The sequence below is a fragment of the Schistocerca serialis genome, chromosome 2 (assembly GCF_023864345.2).
Source record: "Schistocerca serialis cubense isolate TAMUIC-IGC-003099 chromosome 2, iqSchSeri2.2, whole genome shotgun sequence".
NCBI lineage: Eukaryota > Metazoa > Arthropoda > Insecta > Orthoptera > Acrididae > Schistocerca > Schistocerca serialis.
Window position 1 is genome coordinate 964,146,668 of NC_064639.1, and position 23,349 is coordinate 964,170,016.

The 23,349-nt window shown below is 43.2% G+C and overlaps 1 protein-coding gene across 4 annotated transcripts in view; it reads right to left on the reverse strand.

Annotated features, from left to right (window-relative positions):
- Nucleotides 1-23,349, reverse strand: part of LOC126458354 (uncharacterized) — a 606,831-nt gene that overhangs the window by 90,969 nt on the left and 492,513 nt on the right. For all 4 annotated transcript variants that reach the window (XM_050095323.1, XM_050095324.1, XM_050095322.1 and 1 more), the window contains exon 2: nucleotides 15,983-16,093. In XM_050095323.1, coding sequence (XP_049951280.1) covers nucleotides 15,983-16,093 — 111 coding nt within the window. The remainder of the gene's footprint in view (nucleotides 1-15,982; nucleotides 16,094-23,349) is intronic.

Genomic DNA, 23,349 nt, shown 5'->3' on the forward strand with positions numbered 1-23,349 from the left:
AACCTAACTAACCTAAGGACATCACATACATCCATGACCGAGGCATGATTCGAACCTGCGACCGTAGCAGAGTCGATAAAGATCTCGTTTGTATAACTGTGCACGACATCTCGGCAACAGATCGAGTAGCCATTAGGTGCTCTGGTCCCGGGCAAGCGTCCGTCAGTTTCTTCAGCGTGTGTCTATCGCACACCATTGTGAACAATGAAAAATGGGATGGGACTGTGTGTCCAGTCGCGCTTTCGCTACCTGCGTTGCTACTAGTAGCTGCTGATAGCAGGTGCAGGTGGACAAATAATGTCTATCAGAGACGAAAGTAACGTCGGAAGTCCCCCAAGGAAGTGTGATAGGATCGATACTAATCTAAAATGATTTACCAGGTACACTGACCAGCAACAACTGAGTATGTTGATGGCTACAGGGAAGGATCCTAAAGAAATGGAAGTTTGGAATAATTAAAGGGAGCTCTCCTTAGCTGTGGAAGAATGTAAAATAATGTAAATATCAAAGAGGAAGACTCCATAGGTAGTTAAAAATATTGGTAGTGATTATATGGAAACAGTCACATCTATTAAATATTCAAGGTTACATAATAAGGAGCGATATGAGATGAACACTTAGAGCCTGCAGCAGGAAAAATGAAGAGAAGACTTAATAGTCGTTGGAAGAGTGCTGGGAAAGTAAAGTGGGTGTGTAACGGAGCTCGTCCGTAATAGGGTAGTACTACCAAATCAAGATGATGATGATGACGACGACGACGACGACGACGACGACGACGACACTGGATTGAGGGTGCTTAACAGCATCGTCATTAGCTCACATAATATCAACATACAAATCTTCTTGGTATGAATGATGTTTTTCTTACAAGCCAAATTGCTGCAGGAACATATATTTGTAAGTTTTCTTAGCAGCTTGTCATGCATGGTTTTTTTTTTTTTTTTTGGGGAGGGTGGGGGGGATTTTACTCATGTCACTGAACTACGACACCGAAAATATTCAGCTCACTCTACCCACGGTAAGTATTTAAGTTAATGGTAAATATACTTTACTATGACCCATAACATATTTCTAGAATAGTGAGCGAAGAGGCTTAAAGGGCTGTTTATCTTTCTGTAAAAATTGGGAGTATCGCAAAACTTTCAAGAAAGTATCTGCCATAACACTGACGTCTTTGTTGTTGAATAAAACTGAAGTTATCCTGACTTGAAATGCTACTTAATGGAACGAGAATCACTGAAAAAATGGCAAAACTGACTTACATCTATATGGCTGACAGCTTAATAGAAACGAGTATCAAACAATCCACTCCGATTGCATTACTGTCATGTTCCCGTATGTACGTTAGAGGCTTGGTAATTTACGAAATTTTAGAAGCCGTGTTACACTGTTGTCAGCTACAAAGATGGGCAAGTCTCCATCCGAGTGTTGCCCTTATGTCAGCATATTAAACTCAAGAAGTTAAAATACGTCGAACCGGAAGTGGTATTGCACAAGCTTCGTACATTGGTAGATCACCTCGACAGAGGAGTAAACGGTGTGTCAGGGCTAGTGTTATCGCAGGGTTTGGGGTCCTTATAAAGACGACATGATAGTGGTCATGGAATTCAGAGGCTTGTAACAAATGCGTTCTACTTATGTGAGTTGGATCCGTACACATCAACACACTGTGACAGCAGCAACAGGTAGTAGGTTTACAAGTGGCCTGTATTCTATATACGTAAATGTAAAAATTTGCTGAGTAACATTACATTACGACGGTGTAAACAAAACTGTCATCAAGTAAATGAAAAGGTAGTAGAATCACTTTTCTGAAGTCAACAGATATCTGACATTAATGACAATATTTGTTCTGGAACAGACGTTCTGCAGGTATATTGCTTTTTTATTTTTATTGTCTTTCCGTCCTGGACTACAATATTACAAAATTCTGAAGGTATCATGTATGAAATTGCAGGGAGATAAAGGCCATTTATAGGTTGTACAGAAACCCGACAGCAGTGGTTCGCAAATGGAGGCTTCAGTTAAGAAGGGAATGAGACAGGGTTGTAGTCTATCCCTGGTGTAATTTAATCTGTACACTGAACAGGCTGTAAAGTCAAGCAAAGAATTTGGAAAATGAACCAAAGTTCAGGAAGAAAAGGGAAAATTTTGAGGTTTGCTGATGACATCGTAATTCTGTCAAACACGGCAAAGGACTTGGAAGAGCAGTTGAATGGAATGGGTAAAGTTTTTGAAGAGGGGTTATACGATCGACATCAACAGAAGAACAAGGCTGACGGAATGAGGTCGAATTAAATCTGGCGAAGCTGAGGGAATAAGGTTAGGAAATTAGGCACTTAAAGTAATAGATGAGTTTTGCTACCTGGGTAGCGAAGTAAATGGTAATTGTCGAAGTAGAGGGGATATAAAATGCAGCCCAACAACAGCAAGAAAAGAATTTCTGAAAATAATTTAGCTAATGCAGAATACAAATTTAAATGTCAACAGGGGTTTTCTGAAGGTATTTGCATGTAGTGTAGCCTTATATGAGAGTAAAACGTGAGCAGTGAACAGCTCAGACCAGAAGAGAAGCTTTTAAAATGTAGTTCTTCAAAATAATGTTCAAGATTAGATTGCTAGATGGAATAAGTAATGAGGTGCTACTGAACGGAACAGGGGAAAAAGTAAATTTATAGCACAGCCTGACTCAAAGAAGGAATCGGAAGACTGGATATATTTTGAGGCATCAATGATCTGTCTGTTTCGTAGCGGAGGGAAGTGTGAGGGATACAAATTGTAGAGGGAGATCAAGGCTCGAATGCTGTAGACAGGCTCAAATCGATAGATTTCAGCTGGTACAGAGATGGAGAGACTTCATAAGATATAATGGAGAACGGTATCAATCAGTTTTCAGACTGAAAAAAAAAAACAAACAAATTATTTTGTTGCTAGTAGTTCCAGGGTCGTAGCCCCATTTTCAAGCCATACTTCCAGCCTTTAGCCATGCTGTCAGGTTAGGATGCCACCTCATCACTGTTAGGCAAAGCAAATTTAGCTATAACTAGCTCCAAGAACGAATGACATAAGTAAAACAAAAGCAATATAGCTGCGTTACATCAGTTTCAAAACAAAATACTTATCACCTACGGAATGGCAAATAAAATTGTCCTTGAAAAGAATGGAGATGATCACGAATAAAGAACATTACCTACTTGCTAAAATATTTCAGTCGGGGGTCTTTCAGCTTCATGCCTCCTATTCACCAGCACTGCTCTTTCCGTTTGAATCAACGCAGGAGACGAGGTTCTCTGATAGGATGGAAACATGACTCTACAAATAGACCCCAAGAGCAGCTCCTCATTCTACGCTACGTAAAACTTGCCAATGACATTGTAATTCTCTTAGAGAGAGCAAAGGACTTGGAAGAGCAGTCGAACGGAATGGACAGCGTCTTGAAAGGAGGGTGTAAGACGAATATCAACAAAAACAAATCATCGATGATGGAATGTAGTCGAATTAAATCAGGTGATGCTGAGGGAACTAGAATAGGAAAAAGGATACACAAAGAGGTAGACGAGCTTTGCCATTCGGGCAGCAAAATAACTGATGATGGCCGAAGTAGAGAGGAGGTAAAATGACTGGCAATGGCCAGAAAAGCGTTTCTGAAGAAGAGAAGTTTGCTGACATGGAGTGTAGAGTTAATTGTCAGGAAGTCTCTTCTGAAAGTATTTGTACGGAGTCTAGCCACGCATGAAAATGACACTTGGACGATAAAAAGTTTAGACAAGAAGAGAATACAAACTTTTTAAATGTGGTTCTACAGCAGAATGCTAAAGATTAGATGGGTATATCACTTAACTAATGAGGAGTTGCTGAATAGAATTGGGGAGGAAAACATTTTGTGGCACAACCTGACTAGGAGAGGGGATCAGTTGATAAGACACTGTCTGAGACATCGAAGGATCACTAATTTAGTACTGGAGTACTGGAGTACTGGAGTGGAGGGTAAAAATCGTAGAGGGAGACCAAGAGATGAATAAAGTAAGCAGATTCAGAAGGATGTAGGTTGCAGTAGTTATTCGGAGATAAACAGGCTTGCACGGGATAGTGTAGCATGGAGAGTTGCATCGGACCAGTCTTCGTACTGAACCTACAACAACAACAACAACAACAACAACAACAAGACTCGACAGCTGGAGATCAATAAAACTGGGACAGCACTATCCGACGGCCGAGGTAGCCGAGCTGTTCTAGGCGCTACAGTCTGGAGCCGCGCGGCCACTACGGTCGCAGGTTCGAATCCTGCCTCGGGCATGGATGTGTGTGATGTCCTTAGGTTGGTTAGGTTTAAGTAGTTCTAAGTTCTAGGGGACTGATTACCTCAGAAGTTAAGTCCCATAGTGCTCAGAGCCATTTGAACCAGCAGTGTCCGCTAAAGTCGGGCAGCAGTTCGACGCCGTGTGTGACGCGTGATGTAACACGGCGCAGCGGATACATAGCTTTGGTACAGTACTTCCGCTGCCACGCCAACTGTTGCTGGTAGCTTACCGACAGCCGACGACGTCGTCCGCCCCCCGCATGGACGCCGCTGCCAGAAGACGCCCTCCGCCTCCGACGCCTCCTGCCGCCGTGCTTCCACACAGCTCCTATCCACATCTCGTCTTACCGGTACGAGCGCCGGACCAAAACAACTCCAGCCAGCTCCGTCGCACCCTTATCGCTGTCCTCTGCTCGATAATCCGCCTTGTTACGATACGCAACTTGTCATAAACTGAGACACCGGTCGCTTCCAGCTTAAAGATTACTCTTATGACGCTAGGAAGGTTTACCTGTTTCGTCACCGGCCACGCTGCGGCTTCAGGTCGGCATCCCCTTATCAAAATTACGATGTCCGCCGTGTTGCCCTTGGCTATCTAGATATCAGAAACTTTGACAGATGCAACACAACACGCATGATGGTTATCATCAAATACAATCTTCCAAGGCAAAAGTCTTTTCAGCAAAATGAAGGTAAGAAATTACACAGTAGCTGAAGCATCTGATAGCCACTCACCTTCACGCGATGAATGGGTATCGGGTATGAAATGGCGAGTGGATTTATGGATTCATTTGCATTTAAGTTATGTCCATTCACGTCTGAAATCCATTGGAATGCAATGCTGGAGGAAAGTTTATCGTGTACAAACATCTTGTGTTTTATGTGCTGACGAAAAGGCAACCTTTGGCGTACCGCAGGACAGCAAGAAAATAGTTGAAATTTTACACGGCGTCGGGGCTTCTGCCCACGTTGTTAGGAGATTTTAGTGCATTTCAGTGTGACCGCTCGCTCCTATTATTGCACGATCAACCAGCCATATTTACGCACTACTATTTTATCAATATTGTAACATAGTTCTGCTGATCTTTTTTACCATAATGCTTTAAGACTTGAAAGTCATTTTGTGACACTATCGCAAATTCGTTCAGGCAAAATAATAATAAAAAAGAATGGTTCAAATGGCTCTGAACACTATGGGACTCAACTGCTGAGGTCATCGGTCCCCTAGAACTTAGAACTAATTAAACCTAACTAACCTAAGGACATCACACACATCCATGCCCGAGGCAAGATTCGAACCTGCGACCGTAGCGGTCGCGCGGTTCGAGACTGTAGCGCCTCGAACCGCTCGACCACTCTGGCCGGCCAAAATAATCAATACGAGTAATAATATAATAGTAAAGTAAAATGTATACTGGCTGAAAATGTGTACTGGATGATTTGGATGATGAACTGTTTGTGGAAAAGTTTCCATCTGCTTAAGATGGAAAATAGTGTCAGAGGTTTGCAGTCGGAGGCTGCTATGAAGTTTCTGAAAATGTCTTCCGTATTTGTAAACGAAACATTGCGCAAATGCGTCTTGTTTTCTCGTCAACTACAAATAAATACTAGCTGCAGCTTGTCTGAAAATTAAAGTTTAAACTCTCTCTTACGTGCTAGAAGTGCGCGTAGATGTTAAACCGGTTCTTCACAGTACTGATTCTCTCTCTCTCTCTCTCTCTCTCTCTCTCTCTCTCTCTCTCTCTCTCTCTCTCTCACCTTTTCATGTACACGTGCGCCTGTCAATAAAATGTCCCTCTGCGGCCTTCTTGACTTGTAGATACGAGTAACTGAAATACAGTACTCGGCGCGTTATTCCCATCCTTGAAGCTGTTTACGATGTTAAGACGGGAGGTTTACTGCCAGAGAACAATGATTCTTGACAAAACCGTTTAGAAACTTCGCAAGTCAAAGAGCTCCCAGCCTTGGAAACTTACCGAATCGACGCTGCAAACATGTTTGTGCATCACTGCTAGCCGTCGATAAGACCGATTACCTGCGAGCTGATGTGCTGTACAGCCTTCGCTCGCAAATCTTGCGTGCGTAACCAGCGACTATTTCTTCGGTCATAGTATGTTCGTTTGCGCCTTTCCAGTATACGATAAAGTGGCTTGGTGCAAATCCAGTCTACCGCACACATTTAATAGTTAGATTATTTTCCTTCATTTTGGGTACTACAGATGGAAGCACGAACAGCCATGTATCTGATTATAAGCAACAGACATTATCGTTTGGATAGCGAGAGTATACTCATAGAAGGGTCATATTCAGAATTAATGTTTGTAAATTTACCTAAGTATGCTCTCGATTTCAAAACGGTGATATCTGTTACTTATAATCGGATACACTGCAGTTCGTGTTTACAGTTGCTATGATGGATATTGGGAGTTATGACAGAGTATGCCTAAATGGTGGACTGTTTTGATAGTTATAAAACTTGAAAATTACCTATAGTAATACAGTAAATAAAAATAGGCAAATCGAGAAATAGCAGCCGAAGTGGAATCGTACATCTTACCTTCAAGAACTTTTCTTTCTTGAGCTATCAGTCTTCTTCTACTGATCTGATGCGGCCAGCCACGAATTCCTCCCTTGCGCCAACCTCATCCCACAATACCACTTGTGCCCTACTTTCTCAAATTTAGTTGGATGTATTCCTATTTGTGTCTTCCCCTACACTTTTCCCCTATATAGCACCCTCTAGTACTCTGGACGCTATCTCTTGGTGTCTTAATACGTGTGCCATCATCTTGTCCCTTCTTCTTGTCTGTGTTTTCCACGTGTTTCTCTCTTCACCGATTCTGCGCACAACCTCCGTATTCCTTGTAATTCCACCAGTTTTCAACATTCTTCTACAGCACCGCTTCTCAAACGTTTCGATCCTCTTTCCCTTTTGTTGGTCATTTGAGTAACCTAGTGCTCATTTCCTTTGTTGGATTTCACGTGACCTCTGTTAAGATGAAGCCATTCTTCGTTCACTGCCGATGCTTCCGTTTATTGGGCAGTTCTAAGAACCTGAGATATATAAATGAACGACAGGGAGATGGCGAGCTGTAGTAGAGGCTAGGACATTCACAGACACTAATTCGTGGAGAGGTTGAACGCGTTCATTTCAGACAAAACGTGTAATTTCGCTTTTTGATGAGGGAAAATTTTCCTGAGATGATTAAAATTAACGTAAACTGCACGTAATCACTAATCTTCAGTCACTGTGGCCTTCTTTTGTGGGCTCATCTATACAGGGTGTTACAAAAAGGTACGGCCAAACTTTCAGGAAACATTCCTCACACACAAAGAAAGAAAATATGTTATGTGGACATGTGTCCGGAAACGCTGACTTTCCATGTTAGAGCTCATTTTATTACTTCTCTTCAAATCACATTAATCATGGAATGGAAACACACAGCAACAGAACGTACCAGCGTGACTTCAAACACTTTGTTATAGGAAGTGTTCAAAATGTCCTCCGTTAGCGAGGATACATGCATCGACCCTCCGTCGCATGGAATCCCTGATGCGCTGATGCAGCCCTGGAGAATGACGTATTGTATCACAGCCGTCCACGATACGAGCACGAAGAGTCTCTACATTTGGTACCGGGGTTGCTTTCAAATGCTCCCATAAATGAAAGTCAAGAGGGTTGAGGTCAGGAGAGCGTGGAGGTCATGGAATTGGTCCGCCTCTACCAATCCATCGGTCACCGAATCTGTTGTTGAGAAGCGTACGAACATTTCGACTGAAATGTGCAGGAGCTCCATCGTGCATGAACCACATGCTGCGTCGTTCTTGTAAAGGCACATGTTCTAGCAGCACAGGTAGAGTATCCCGTATGAAATCATGGCGGTGAATCGTGGAAGTACAGTACATACTGACGAAACTTAAATGAGCTCTAACATGGAAATTAAGCGTTTCCGGACACATGTCCACATAACATCTTTTCTTTATTTGTGTGTGAGGAATGTTTCCTGAAAGTTTGGCCGTACCTTTTTGTAACACCCTGTATATCAGTTGTTGCTCACTTATTCTGAAACAGCTTACGATAGAGGCAGGCTGTGCTGCCTAAACACGAGACATCCACAAAACTATAAAAACTCTGACAACAAACGTCGTATACAAACAGAGGATACGGCAAAGAAACATGGAGCGAAACAGTTGACCGGAGGTTCCTTGAGGAAGGAAAACGTGCCCAAAGCGCCTTGGCTCCAGCAGTCTGGAGTGAGCACTTGATCGCAATCTCGTGCGGGCCTATTCTCTGCTAGAAACCGCATGCGGGCTGCGCGAAATCCGAAGCAACAAAAGACTGTCCCGTCCGTAACGCAACAGGCGACCTGTGGCAAAAGCCGTATGTAATTCGGATCATTATTTTGCTATCGTTGAACTGGTGATTAGATAATAATCTCACCAATCAGCACCTGTCTTCGGTGGAATTAAAATTATTAAACTACTACGTTTTCGTTGAACCTTGTGGGTACCATTCAGGAATTCTATGAGAGGGGGGGGGGATTATACTAATGACCTATGTTCGCTTCGCCATACGCTTTACGGTGGTCTGTACAGTGCAGGTGTGGACGCAGAACCGCTGTACAAGCTGGAGCGGATCGGGTACAGAATTGTCATAATCAAACTGTACGCAACGTTTGGGTCTGGGGATTAGCAAGGAGCAGATCGGATTGATGGAACACTCGGTGCGGGGAACTTTGTGGACACAGAGCTGGCCGCAGGCGCCAAGGCGACGACTGCTGACAGGCGGTAGCGTCGCCGTGGGAGTCGCCGGGCAACCAGAGACGCCGCGGAGTCAGCGCCAGCGCCGCCCACGGCAACACGCGACACGCCGTTCCGCTCCTCAGCTCACCTCCAGGGCAGAGCGGCGGCAGGTGCGTGCCGCGAGCAACCGTACAGGCTCATGTGGCATTACCTCAAGGCTACAACCAGTTCTGAAATTTTGTGTAACGCGTCCAGCCACGAGTCCATCATTTAATTACGACACAACTGGTTTCCAAAGACCGCCATTGTAGCAGAGAAACAACTAATGACCTTTAACACCCATATCGATTAGAAATAGATTTATTCTATGCAACTATGTATCTGTGATTATGAAGTGTTTGTTCTTTGTTAGTTAAGGTCGTTGATTTGTGACAAGATAGTTGAAGTTTGTAATACATACTGTAATTAGACTGTTTAGGTTTTTATGTTGGTAACGTCACGTAGCGCTCCATATGAGAGTCACTGGCTGTGCTGTGTGCAGTCTGTGGCTGGTTTGTATTGTTGGAATATTCGCAATTGTAGTGTTGGGCAGTTGGATGTGAACAGCGGGTAGCGTTGCGCAGTTGGAGGTGAGCCGCCAGCAGTGGTGGATGTGGGGGGAGAGATGGCGGAGTTTTGAGAGCGGATGATCTGGACGTGTGTCCATCAGAAAGAGTAAATTTGTAAGATTGGATGGCATGAACTAATATATATATATGACTTGTGAACATTATTAAGGTAAATACTTTGTTTGTTCTCTATCAAAATCTTTCATTTGCTAACTATGGCTATCAGTAATCAGTGCCTTCAATAGTTAGAATCTTTTATTTAGCTGTCAGTATTGGCGCACGCTCTATTGCAGTAGTTCGAGTAACAAAGATTTTTGTGAGGTAAGTGATTCATGAAAGGTACAGGTTATTGTTAGTCAGGGCCATTCTTTTGTAGGGATTATTGAAAGCCAGATTGCGTTGCGCTAAGAACATTGTGTGTCAGTTTAGTGATGATCAGAATAAGCAAAGAGAGAAATGTCTGAGTACGATCAGTTTTGCTCAGCTGTTTGAAAATCAAATAACGTAAGGGGTTTATCAGCACAGTAATTCATCAATTTTTCTAAGGGGATGTTTCAATATCGTAAAAGCTAAATGATATTTAAAAATAATGAAATTATATAATATATCTATGTCCCTAAAGAAAAATATATTGGAAGCTGGTTCATTCTTAGGGACCTTGTATTGTGAAATATAAAAGCTGTAGGGAAGTGCCTCCTCAACGGAGGTGGCTTGGCGCGAGGTAAGAGGTGGTTTTGGCGGTCGTACTGGGCGACTACTTGGTGGGAACGGTGTGCAGTCAGTGGCTAGCCGTTGTACAGTACACATTGAGGGTGCCAATGGAGGCATTTGGATGCCGTTTTATCTGGAATTTTGCCTCGGATGTGGATTTGGCTGTTGCATGGTGCTCTTGGCAATAAGGAATGGTTCTAATACGATGTAAATCCGTCGCCAAGAAGAAATTATAAAGAGCATTCAGCATCAAGAGCCGTGAGTACAGTTAGCCGCCAAGCCGCTTGCCGCCACTATTTCGCCACCGCTCCACCAACTTCGGGCACACAAATGGTCCAAATAGTTCTGAGCACTATGCGACTTAACTTGTGAGGTCATCAGTCCCCTAGAACTTAGAACTACTTAAACCTAACTAACCTAAGGACATCACACACATCCATGCCCGAGGCAGGATTCGAACCTGCGACCGGAGCAGTCGCTCGGTTCCAGACTGTAGCGCCTAGAGGCCTCAGGCACACAGATATGTATTATAGCATGGAGCAGATAGTTTCTGTGAGTGTTTCCAATAATAATCCAAGTGCTATAAACTTGTGTTTTGAACCTGAACTTTATCCTAATGATGAACCGATGCAGGATCCCCTCCCTAAGTGTGCAGAAAACCGAGTAGCCTGTTCTAACAAAATAGTAATTTGACTCTGTGTATTAAATGTGCAAAAATTCAGTGGCAGAGTGTGTAAATGTTATTGTCTAAAATATCTGCTTGACAGGTGATGAAAAAGACACTTAAATTTACTTGAAACGTAATTTAGCTTTTATTGCTATCATGAATAATTCTGTTTAGGTTAATCGAGTTCAGTGTTGAGTAATTTGTTTTGAAGGATGAAAACGTAAATTATTCCAAGTGGGACTAATAATTAATTTTGGTGGAATTGAACTTTGCTTCTGAAATAATCACAGAGTTTGCCTAGAGAGACAGTATCAGTTTATGGGTACCCACCATATTCTTTTCATATTGGTAAGATATGTGAAATATTGTTGCTACTAAAGAAATCTGATACTTTTCCTTAAATGTGAGTATAAGAAGTGTAAATGTAGTATTATTTAATTTTATTTATGGTATTTATATGTCAGTTAAGTCAGAAATCTTTTCATGCACAAATTCAGTTCAGTGTTTTCTGTAGTAACATCTCAATACTGAATCACGTAATGATAGTGATTGTAACTGTATTATTATGATTGGGGCACTATATTGCTTTCTATGATTACTGGCTTGTGCATTAATGGTAACAACTGCTACCCAAAATTTAGATCGGCCTGTAGTCATGTGTATCCAGTGTACCAGTCAAAGGGAATCTTAAAGAAAGTCACAACAACTACTAATATCCAATTTCCTTGAAGATAATGTTTCAAATTAATATGCCTAATTAGGCTGGCGACCGTTTATTGTTTCATTCGTATGAACTTTTCTACTTTTATTACCCCAGAGTAAAGCCTGTTTAGTTTTCTATTAATTACATTATATATCGAAATTACTGTCCGATACTTTATCCTTTAGACAAACGTACGGTCAAAACTAAAAATCCTCCCAGGGGGTAACACTAGTTTGTGTCTCAGCAAACGAGTTTAGTGTTATAAACCATCAACATGGCCGATCATGCAGTCATCGAATCCTGCGTGGAAGTAAAAAAAATAAATAAAAAAAATAAAAAACGGCGCCTGTGTTGTCGACCTGGCTTGTTCTGTTCATCCGCAGTGATTGTTTTTGCTAGCACTGTTTTGTTCTCGTTTCCTTCCTTAAGATGGCAAGTTTAAGTGAACAAGGTGCAGCTGAGGCATTTTGCTTTTTCCCGGCAAAAATGCTGCTGAAACCGTTTTAATATTGAAAACAGGTTACCGAGGTGACGCTATGGAAAACATTCACGTGTACGTATGCTTTGCTCTATTCAGAGGTGGCGACATGTCGAGTGACGACAAACCTCATTCTGGACGTCCATCAGCTGCCCAAATCGACGAAAATATTGAACAAATTCGAGAGCTTGCGCTCACGGACCGTCGACAGACAACCGATCAGCTGTCAGAGATTAGTGGGTTATCTTCGAGGTGACAATCAAAAGGAAGTCGAGTTGAAACATGTGCTTTGAAACAACAGCGTGAAACTGATCCAGATTTTCTGTCAAAGGTCATTACGGTGATGAGTCATGGTGCTATAGTTACGACCCAGAAACAAAGCAACAGTCAATACAATGGAAGACGTCATCCTCACCCAGTTCAAAAACATGTCGTCAAATAAAAAAGCATCAAAACAATGCTAATTTGCTTTTTTGATGCCAAGGGCATAGTTCATTCGGAGTTTGTTCCTCCAGGTTAGGCCGTCAATCAAACCTTTTACGCGGAAGTTTTAAGAAGATTGCGCAACAGCTTTCGTAAAAAAAGAAAAAAAAACCGATTTGTGGCAGACAGGGGACTGGTTCTTCCACCACGACAACACACCTCCACACACAGCCATCTCTGTTACACAGTTTCCGGCTAAAAACGACATGGTTCCACCGCCAGACGCACCGTACTCGCCTGACCGGACACCGTGCAACTTTTCCTTATTTCCACGCATGAAAAGGGGCATGGAAGTACACCGATTTGACAACACTGAAGACGTCAAGAAAATAAACGAGAAGCCATTTTTAAGTATGACGACAAAAAATGTTTCGAACAGTGGAAGCACCGGTGGAACAAATGTGTTAGCTGTAATGGACATTATTTCGAAGGGGATAAAGTTCTTTTGTAAACAGTTTCAAAATATATAGCTTTTAAAAAAATAAGTCCGATTTTTTTGGGTATCCCTCGTACTACACTACATACACTATCTGATGAAAAGTGTCAGGACACTTGTTAGTGAACATTAATATGAGGTGCTCCCCCCCCCCCCCCCCCCCCCCTCGCCTCTGTTGGGGATACTTTCAATGATTTGTCTGAATGACTGTGGACCATTTGTCAACGAGCTCACTTCTTGCACGACGGCCCTCCTGTACAATTCAGTCACACAGCTCATCAGTACTTGGATGTTTCCTCATCGACGGATAGACACAGGTGGCCTAATTTCTTGGCCACCACGCTCGCCTGATTTCCATTTCCACTTGCGGGGCGATCTAAAATCATTGCCGTATTCGTCTTCAGTGCCTGTCATGAAATCCCTTCGGAATCGAAATGCGTCAGGTTGTGAGGAAATACGCAATACTCCTGGACTTTGGAATCCTGTTATGAGGGCCATGAGAAATCGATGTGAGGCCTGCATTCAAGGAGGAGGTGGACATTTAGAACACCACCTGTAAAGGCAATTACCTTCGAGAAGAAAAACATTTCTGTGAATCTCACTGTTTCGAAAGCCATAACTCAAAACCAAGCATTTCCGGACACTTGTTGTACTGAACTTTTTTTGTTGTCTACATATAGAGAACACCCATCTGAAATTGTGGCCTCTGTTTTTGGAACACCCTGTAGATAGTCCTTTTTCCTTCTTCAGGAAAGAAAAATCCTCCACTCTGCACTCGCTTGCAGAGTTCATTTGTATACAGGGCTCGTGCGCATGCGCAGAGCTGAATCCGCGTATCAGCAGTGCCTTCCCCCCGCTCCTGGCTACTTTTGAAGCGTGGCTGTTTGCCGTTTGAGCGGTAGCAGCAAGTAGCCAGAAGCTACCCGGAAAAATTTTGCCGGCGCGGCCAAGCTGACAGTTTCGCGCATGCGCAGAGCAAGCTGAGTTATAGTGGGGGAGTCTTTCTCCACGTGACCCGTATATATGTTTCGTGATGTTGCTGGCCTCTTCGTTTACAGCTCCCACGTCAAATGAAAACAAAACAGGTATCTGTGGCCGGGAGCCATCAAGTGAATTAATAGACATTCTCATAACCATGCAAGACCAAAATAAGTTAGTAGTTTCAATTTCCTGATTTTATATTATTTCCACGTTATTAGCAATCAACCATTAATGTCTTAATGAAGCTATTTCTGTCAGTTTTGTAGAGAAATTTGCTTCTATTAATTTTTTCCGCTGAGGCAGTTAGTTTATTTGAAACGTAGTGTTCCATTGCGCACTATTGACTACTTTCAATTTCGTTCAATTTCAAGTGCAAATTTTCATTTTCTGGAACAAATGACGTTATTCAATAATAAAGAACCAAACATGACAATACAGTACTGGACCTCCAAGAAAATTGGTATCACGAAAACCACATAGAAAAGCTGAATATCATGTACTTCAGAGTGCATCTGGACATAGAAATGTGTAATTAGAACGGAATGAAGCATTTTAGTGTGGTTCACGAAATTCAGATGCTGCTGGAGTAGTCTCTGATGTCCTGTTCCTTTTATGACACTGTAAGATCTCGTAATGCTATATACGTACGAACATACGTAAACATTTACTTGAAGCTGACTAAGTAGGCAAGTTTGGTCAATAGTTTGGAACTAAATATTTTGTTTGAAATATAATGACAGCTGTAGCAGAATTTTACAAAAAATGGCTCTGAGCACTATGGGACTTAACATCTGTGGTCATCAGTCCCATAGAACTTAGAACTACTTAAACCTAACTAACCTAAGGACATCACACACATCCATGCCCGAGGCAGGATTCGAACCTGCGATCGTAGCAGTCCCGCGGTTCCGGACTGAGCGCCTAGAACCGCTAGACCACCGCGGCCGGCAGAATTTTACAAATCTGCCTTCTGTAAAAGTGTTTTTCGATCACAAGACACTTGTCTAGTACGTCCTCTAGGCCTGAACTTATTTCTTAATTTGTGTTTACGTCTTAAATTTCTGGAATGCCATTTATGCTAAATTGTAGACAGACAGCATACCGTGTTTTATCGTTTTAACTCCCCACATGGCTTCATATTTATTCCTAGAGTAGAATATAAACTGTCAGTTGTACAGTTTCTTTGCCTCACAGACAACCTTGTTAATTTTTTACACATTTTGAAATAGTCATGAAATTTATTGTCCTTTATTCTGGTGTAAGCTACACAAGAATCTTTATTTTTTTTTTTTTTTTTTTTGCAAGAAATTTGTATTCCATCCTACTAGCTTTTTGCAGTGCTGTATAGATGTAAACCTGTTGGAAATGCTACATAGCAACATTGCGAGTACGAATTACTTCGAGCTGTGGAGTCTAATTTTGAAATGATATTTTGCCAAGAACTGCTTCCTTATTTGCATCCTTTATCTGGGTAGGATATGATAAAACGATTGCTCTAAGTACAACTCTGTATGTCCTCTCAACAACATGCCGCAGGGCTGCACATGGTCACGTGATGCCCCACCACGCACGAAATTCCACCAGAAATGCGACGAAAAGCGTATGAGCAGAGCAAGCACCAAGCATGGGCTGCCTCGTCATGGTAGCTGCGCATGCGCAGTACAGCCTGTTGTCTGGTAACTGCTCAAACGAATGTTGACTCTCTTCATTGATCTGTTTGGTAATTTGATCAGGTTCGGTGCTATTTATGACCTCAACTCTGATTATATTTCACGCCGAGTTGAAAATGGGCCATTATCAATCTGCGAACGGCATATGGGAGCAACAGGTGGCGCGGCACAGTAGCGCGGGCAGAGTGCGAGATGGACCCACCTGCTTGGCCTTGGCGGAGGCCCTGACGAGCTGCTCATGGTCGGCGTGGTCGGCGCGCGTCTCTGCCAGGTAGTCGGCCAGGTACTGCTCATACTGCGCCAGCCTCTGCACCTGCAACCACAGACAAGTGCTCCACTCAGTTACCCTGCCGGAATCTGCGTGCTGGTTGCAGGAGTAATGAAAAGTAGAGGATCTCAGAGGTCGAGATGTGATGTTACTGAAAGATCTTGAAAGATTCACTGATAAGAAATGACCAGGTTCTCCACAGAATCTACGAGGAAAAGCCTGTACAGAGGACACTGACAAGCGGAACAGGCTGACAGGACATGTGTTAAAGACATCAGGGAATATTTCCAATGAAAGTCAGTTTCAATACAGCTGTATTTTATTTTGACATTTATATACTACAACGTGCACTGAAAGAAATTAACTAAAAAAGAAACGATACACCACGAAAGAATTATCCGACTGCGACGGAAATCGCTAAATGTGATGTACACTACTGGCCATTAAAATTGCTACACCACGAAGACGACGTGCTACAGACGCGAAATTTAGCCGACAGGAAGAAGATGCTGTGATATGCAAATGATTAGCTTTTCAGAGCATTCACACAAGACTGGCGCCGATGGAGGCGCCTACAACGGGCTGACATGAGCAAAGTTTCCAACCGACTTCTCATACACAAACAACAGTTGACCGGCGTTGCCTGGTGAAACGTTGTTGTGGTGCCTTGTGTAAGCAGCAGACATACGTACCATCACGTTTCCGACTTTGATAAAGGTCGGATTGTAGCCTATCGCGATTGCGGTTTATCGTATCGCGACATTGCTGCTCACATTGGTCGAGATCCAATGACTGTTAGCAGAATATGGAATCGGTGGGTTCAGGAGGGTAATACGGAACGCCGTGCTGGATCCCAACGGCCTCGTATCACTAGCAGTCGGGATGACAGGCATCTTATCCACATGGCTGTAACGGATCGTGCAGCCACGTCTCGATCCCTGAGTCAACAGATGGGGACGTTTGTGGGACAACAACCATATGCACGAACAATTCAACGACGCTTGCAGCAGCATGGACTATCAGCTCGGAGACCGTGGTTGCGGTTACTCTTGACGCTGCATCACAGACAGGAGCGCCGGCGGTGGTGTACTCAACGACGAACCTGGGTGCACGAATGGAAAAACGTCATGTATTCGGATGAATGCAGGTTCTGTTTACTGCATCATGATGGACTCATCCGTGTTTGGCGACATCGCGGTGGACGCACATTGGAGACGTGTATGCGTCATCGCCATACTGGCGTATCACCCGGCGTCATGGTATGGGGTGCCATTGGTTACACGTCTCGGTCACCTCTTGTTCGCGTTGCCGGCACTTTGAACAGTGGACGTTACATTTCAGATGTGTTACGACCCGTGGCTCTACCCTTCATTCGATCCCTGCGAAACCTTACATTTAAGCAGGGTAATGCACGACCGCATGTTGCTGGTCCTGTACGGGCCTTTATGGATACAGAAAATGTTCGACTGCTGCCCTGGCCAGCACATTCTCCAGATCTCTCACCAATTGAAAACGTCTGGTCAGTGGTGGCCGAGCAACTGACTTGTCACAATACGCAAGTCACTACTCTGGATGAACTGTGGTATCGTGTTGAAGCTGCATGGGCAGCTGTACCTGTACACGTCATCCAAGATCTGTTTGACTCAATGCCCAGGCGTATCAAGGCCGTTATTACGGCCAGAGGTGGTTGTTCTGGGTACTGATTTCTCAGGATCTATGCACCCAAATTGCGTAAAAATGTAATCACATGTCAGTTCTAGTATAATATATTAGTCCAATGAATACCCGTTTATCGTCTGCATTTCTTCTTGGTGTAGCAATTTTAATGGGCAGTAGTGTAGATGTACAGACAAACAAGTGATTAAAGTGATTACAATTTTTAAAAAATGGATTTATTCAAGAGAAAGAGCTTCACCAATTGAGCAACATAACAACGCTTTAGTCTACCTCTGGTTCGTGTGCAAGCAGTTATTCGGCTTGTCATTGATTGAGAGAGGTCTTGGCTGCTCTGCTGAAGGATATCGTGCCTAATTGTGTCCAACGGACGTATTAGACTGTCAAAAACCCCGAGCTGCTTGGAGACCCTGTCCATAATCCTCCATACGTTCTCAGTCAGGGAGAGATCTGGCGATCTTGGTGGCCAAGATAGGATTTGGCAAGCACGAAGAAAAGCAGTAGATACTCACGCCATGAGGGGGCGGACATTATCTTGCTGAATTGTAAGCAATGGATGGCTTGCCACGAAGGGCAACGAAACGAGCGTAGAGTATCGTCGACGTCCTTCTATGCTGTGAGGGTGCCGCAGGTGTCAACCAAATGGTGCTGCTATGAAAAGAAATGGCACCCCACACTATCAGTCATGGTTGTCGAGCCGTATGGCGGGCGTCAGTCAAGTTGATAGTCAACTGCTGTCCGGGCCGTCTCTAGACGCGTCTTCGGCCTGGAATCACATTGACTGGAGAAGAATTGTGTTCAGTGATGAGTCCCCCTTACAAACTGAGCTCTGATGGCCAGCGTAGACATGAGTGAAGACAACGTGAATATCAGTGGGATGGTCTGTGGCGTCATTTCATTTTTTAAGAATTTGATCATGAGATAAAAAAATACAGCTGTGAGGACATTGACTTGGACTAAATACAAAAACAGCGTAAGATGCTATCAGCTTTACAAACATGTACTGGAAGTCAGAAAAAGTTCTTATTCCCAGTGAAATAATACTCGCACTGTCGTGCTGGATAGCTTCCTGCAAAATCTGATAGCACCACTCAACTTATTTTTTCGATAATTTCTTTCATAACGATTCTGAAGTATCACAGTTAAGGTCGAAATATGCCGATACATGTAATATCCACACAACAATTTTCTTGTTAATATTAATTAAGACAATGATACAAGTGCATCCATCATCTGCGAGATAACGGAAAAAATTCCAAGTCCATATTTGTGATGTATGACTGAAATGCAATGTTTGGATATGTGTTTACCGAAATGTTGATTTCATTTGCGAGTAACTTTATTTATTATTTTTCCAATCTTTTTGTTTCAGACTCTGACGAGGAAGGACAGTAGATTAACCATCCTTAATCTTTAAGTCAGTAAAATATCAATGAAGACTAATGATAGATCAAAATGGTATTCACAATTATAAACGCTTCTTGACTTTTGGTAGGCCATTAGGCAATATACAATTGAGAAATACTGCTTAACTGCTGATGACAAATAGTAGCAGAATATCAGCTGTACTGGAAATATCAAACAGCCACACAAACATCAGTAATGGTGTTAAGGCATATAGCTTATTAATAATATTACGATTACACATGCCATAATACTGAAAGTTTATGTACTATGAAAAACATGTTATTTGACAGAAAATGAGACCACTGACGATGGTGGAATTTTACCGAAACATGCATCAATATTAAAGAATAATTCGTGTTCACACAAAAGAGAACTATATTTTCATAACTATACGGTTGAAACGAGTTTTTCTCCCAAACCACACACACAGCGCACTGGTGTACAGGTATCTTCAGTGCAATATAGGTACAAAGAGAAATGGGGTAGGAACCAAAACGAAATAGAATTACTCAGCATGGATCCACTGGAGACGATAGGACCTTTTACGAAAATCTTCTGAGAATGTCTCTGAACAACTTGCGAAATTTTATCGGGGGAATTGCAGTATACTGCAATAAAAAGTGCCCTCCGTCACTATCTTATAGAGCATGAGCTGGCAAATCCGTCAACCGAAACTATAGCAAAAGGAAAGGTATTCACAAGCTTAACAGTACTCACAACCTACTCCGGAAAACAAATGAACACTCAGAAACACGGTGCTGGGTGCGGAACAGGTAAAAGTGCAGTAACAACTCTATTAAGACAACCTTTGTAAAGCTTTACCAGAGTGCAGCGAAATTTAAAAAATGCAAATGTAGCAAAAGAAAAAGCGGGTTGATAAAAACCAAAAAATCGCGGAAAGCGAAAGTGAAACAAGGTTTCCCGACTTCAATCTCAGCAAACAACGAGGGAAACGGCAGGGGACTTCAGAACACGTAAAAAGGGGGAATAAACACCGCGAATAAATTGTACGCCAAATATATAAAGAAAAATGTTTTTATCTACTAATGGCATAATGTAAAAACATTATGTATACCATTTTACAGTACATTCTTTGTAAATAAAAACGAAACGCTTCTGTTGAAGAAGTGCCCTTAGCTGAAAATGGAAAAGCAATAATAACGGACAGATAATTGACGCATCACATTAAAAGAGAGCTCGTCCATAAAAGACCAGAATCGCCTAGGACAAAGGGCTTAATGAACAGGTAGCAGGTCTGGGGGAACTAAGCCAAGCACGGCTTTGTCAGAAATCTGGGTCCGTCCTGTGTTGGTGGGGCAGGAAGGGCTACAAAATACTGCAGCTGGGCATTCACGCAAGCCGCAGGACTGTGGCAGATGCAGGGACGGGAAACCCCATCCGCGTAAAGGGACGTTGTTAGGGGCTGGCCAGTGTAAATGCGGAAGGCTAGCTCCGGAGAGAATAGTCCGTCGCGTTAGAGAAAGAGCGTTCTTTTAGCGAGCTTTCAGGGCGTCTCTCGCTGACAGCGACAGGGAAATCCACCTGTCATCCCAGTCAGTCTTTGTCATCGGGTCAGAGGGGCCAACGGGTCCTAAAACAGTGCGCTATACTTCATGATTTTTACCGATCTGGTCACCTGTGAAAAGTGCAATGTTCGTACACAGGGGCCCACGAGATATACGGGCCTCGTAACGAACTTGTTACGTCACACTAGTCGGCTTTTCCGCCACACTTCGCGAAAGCTCAGTTCTGTGCAGGCGCAGGGGAAATCAATATGTGTTTGTAAAGGTTCCCACTAAAAGCCTTAACTTTGTCGTGTGCTATCGAGTGCTTGCATACATACGGAATGTTAAACTCGTCTGAAATAGTTACTCGCTCCCCGTCGCAGAGAGCTGCTGGCACTTGTAATACCAGTAGGACCAGTGCATACTGTGACGTAAGCGCCACAGCCGTTTTCATCGTGTGCCTCAGTACACACGTGGTTACGCTCCTTGACGCTTTGGAGTAACTCGTGCCATTTATTTCTTCCCAAGAGGCATTAAGTATGCCATTACAGTAAGGCAATCCCCGCCCCTCAAATCAAACCACTTCCATTGCTTTTGGTGACAGACCTCTATTGGTGTAGGTTGGAAGGCGAAAGCTTGTATTTTCAGATTTTGAAGCAATGGAGACTGATCCATAGCACCGAAGGCCTACGTCTTCACCATATTTAATACACATCATTATGACTACATGTCACCACTCTTTGTGATTTGTTCATGCGTTTTTAACTACAGAAAGAATTAGTCACCAATATTTGTTCGTTATATAATGTATTTTTCTTCATAAATAAATTTTCAAGTTAAACTCGCGAACATTATTAAGGGGTGGTTTACTACCTTTTGGTTCAAAAAAATCGATTGTTTAAATTTCGTTTTTGGATCCATAAAAGTGTTAAGAATCCGCCCCTGAAACGGTTCTTCAGATTACGGAACGGAAATGTTTGTTATTCGCGGTTGCACAAAAATTGCACCTGCTTGAAATCGGCCTTTTTCACGCACCAGTTTTTTTTTCTTTCGGAGGACGAGTAGGCTGTATTCTTTTTAACACCCATGCAACTGGCCAATTTCAACCTCGGATCATGTGCTTGAAAATAACCCACTGTTGAAATTTGCCAACTGCATGGACAATAAAAAGAACACAGCCTACTTGGACCTTGTTTTCATCTTCAAAGCGCGCTGAGCCCGTGGGCCCTCACAAAAATACGCTAAACGAGTATATTATTTTAATGGACTGGCCGGCCCTTTCCTCCAATTTAAATAGAATCGATGACTTGTGGGATGCGTTGGGCAGGCTTATTGTAGCACGTCCACATGCACCAATGACCATCCAGCAGTTGTCAACCGCGCTGGACGAGGAATGGAACACTCCACCACAGGAACTTCTTACTAACTTCGGTGCCAATAAGGAAGCACGTTGCAGAGCACCAGTGTGTTCGAGTCGGAAGTAATGATGCGTGCAGAAGAAGTAAGGAGACGCAAAACTTTTTTTTTCTCTAGCTAGCTTGGCAAGTGAGAGAGGGAATGTGGAGCGCGGTCAGAATTATGTCAGTGTTACAGCAGGAAGCGGACAGCCCCAGGCCAGGCAGTCACAGAGCTGGGCTGGAAATCCTCCGTGAAGCAGAACGGAACTGCGCTGCCCGGCATTAGGTCCGCCGGACACAATACCGTGGCTCTACAGTGTCGCACGCCACGATCTGCCGACTCTGAATGGCGCATTCAGACCGCATTACTCGGTTCTCTACAGAGCTGCATGTGGCCTCTTTACTGCTCGTCCTGACCCTGTCCGGCAGTCTACAGTACGAGGCTCGACTCTGTTTCCCTACGGACACCATACGGGGGTTAACTAGAGCAGCATCTTCTCTTCTAACAACATAAGTTCTCGGACGTTTGACACTAAATTACACCACGGTTAACAGTTGTAGAGCCTGTCACTAGAGCTGCATCTGCTACATAATGATTTCACGAAGTCCAAAGCTTTCATCATGCCTTCGATTGTTACATGTCCCAAGAAGGTCCAGGTGAACGTCTCTATACCACCGCCTTTCGTCCGTGGTGCAGTACGTATTTCGAGCAGCCGTTCTCATGTATAACGGCGTATTCGAGTTCTACCATCAAGAAACGTGACCAGGTGACAAGTTTCCATTGATAATGATCCAATCTCGATTATTTGTGTCCACTGCAGCCATAACTGACAGCGTCGTTGGGACACCAAGAGAACATGCACACTTGTGCCCGCTGCAGTATTGAACTCTGCCGCCTACACTGCTTTACAGAGCGAGTAAGCACTCCGACCTCCATGTTCTAAGATGAGGCATGGACGTCCGACAACTTGACGTTTACTTGTGGTTTGCCCCTCGTCAACCATTCTGCGTAGATGTTCTCACCACTAGCACGCCAACAACCAACTGGTTCTGCAGTTTCATGCGGCTTTTCGCGGATGATGCTGTAGTATACAGAGACGTTGCAGCATATGAAAACTGCAGCGAAATGCAGGAAGATCTGCAGCGGATAGGCACTTGGTGCAGGGAGTGGCAACTGACCCTTAACAAAAACAAATGTAATGTATTGCGAATACTTAGAACGAAAGAACCTTTATTGTATGATTATATGATAGCGGAAATATCTGGGAGTATGTGTACGGAACGATTTAAAGTGGAATGATCATATAAAATTAACTGT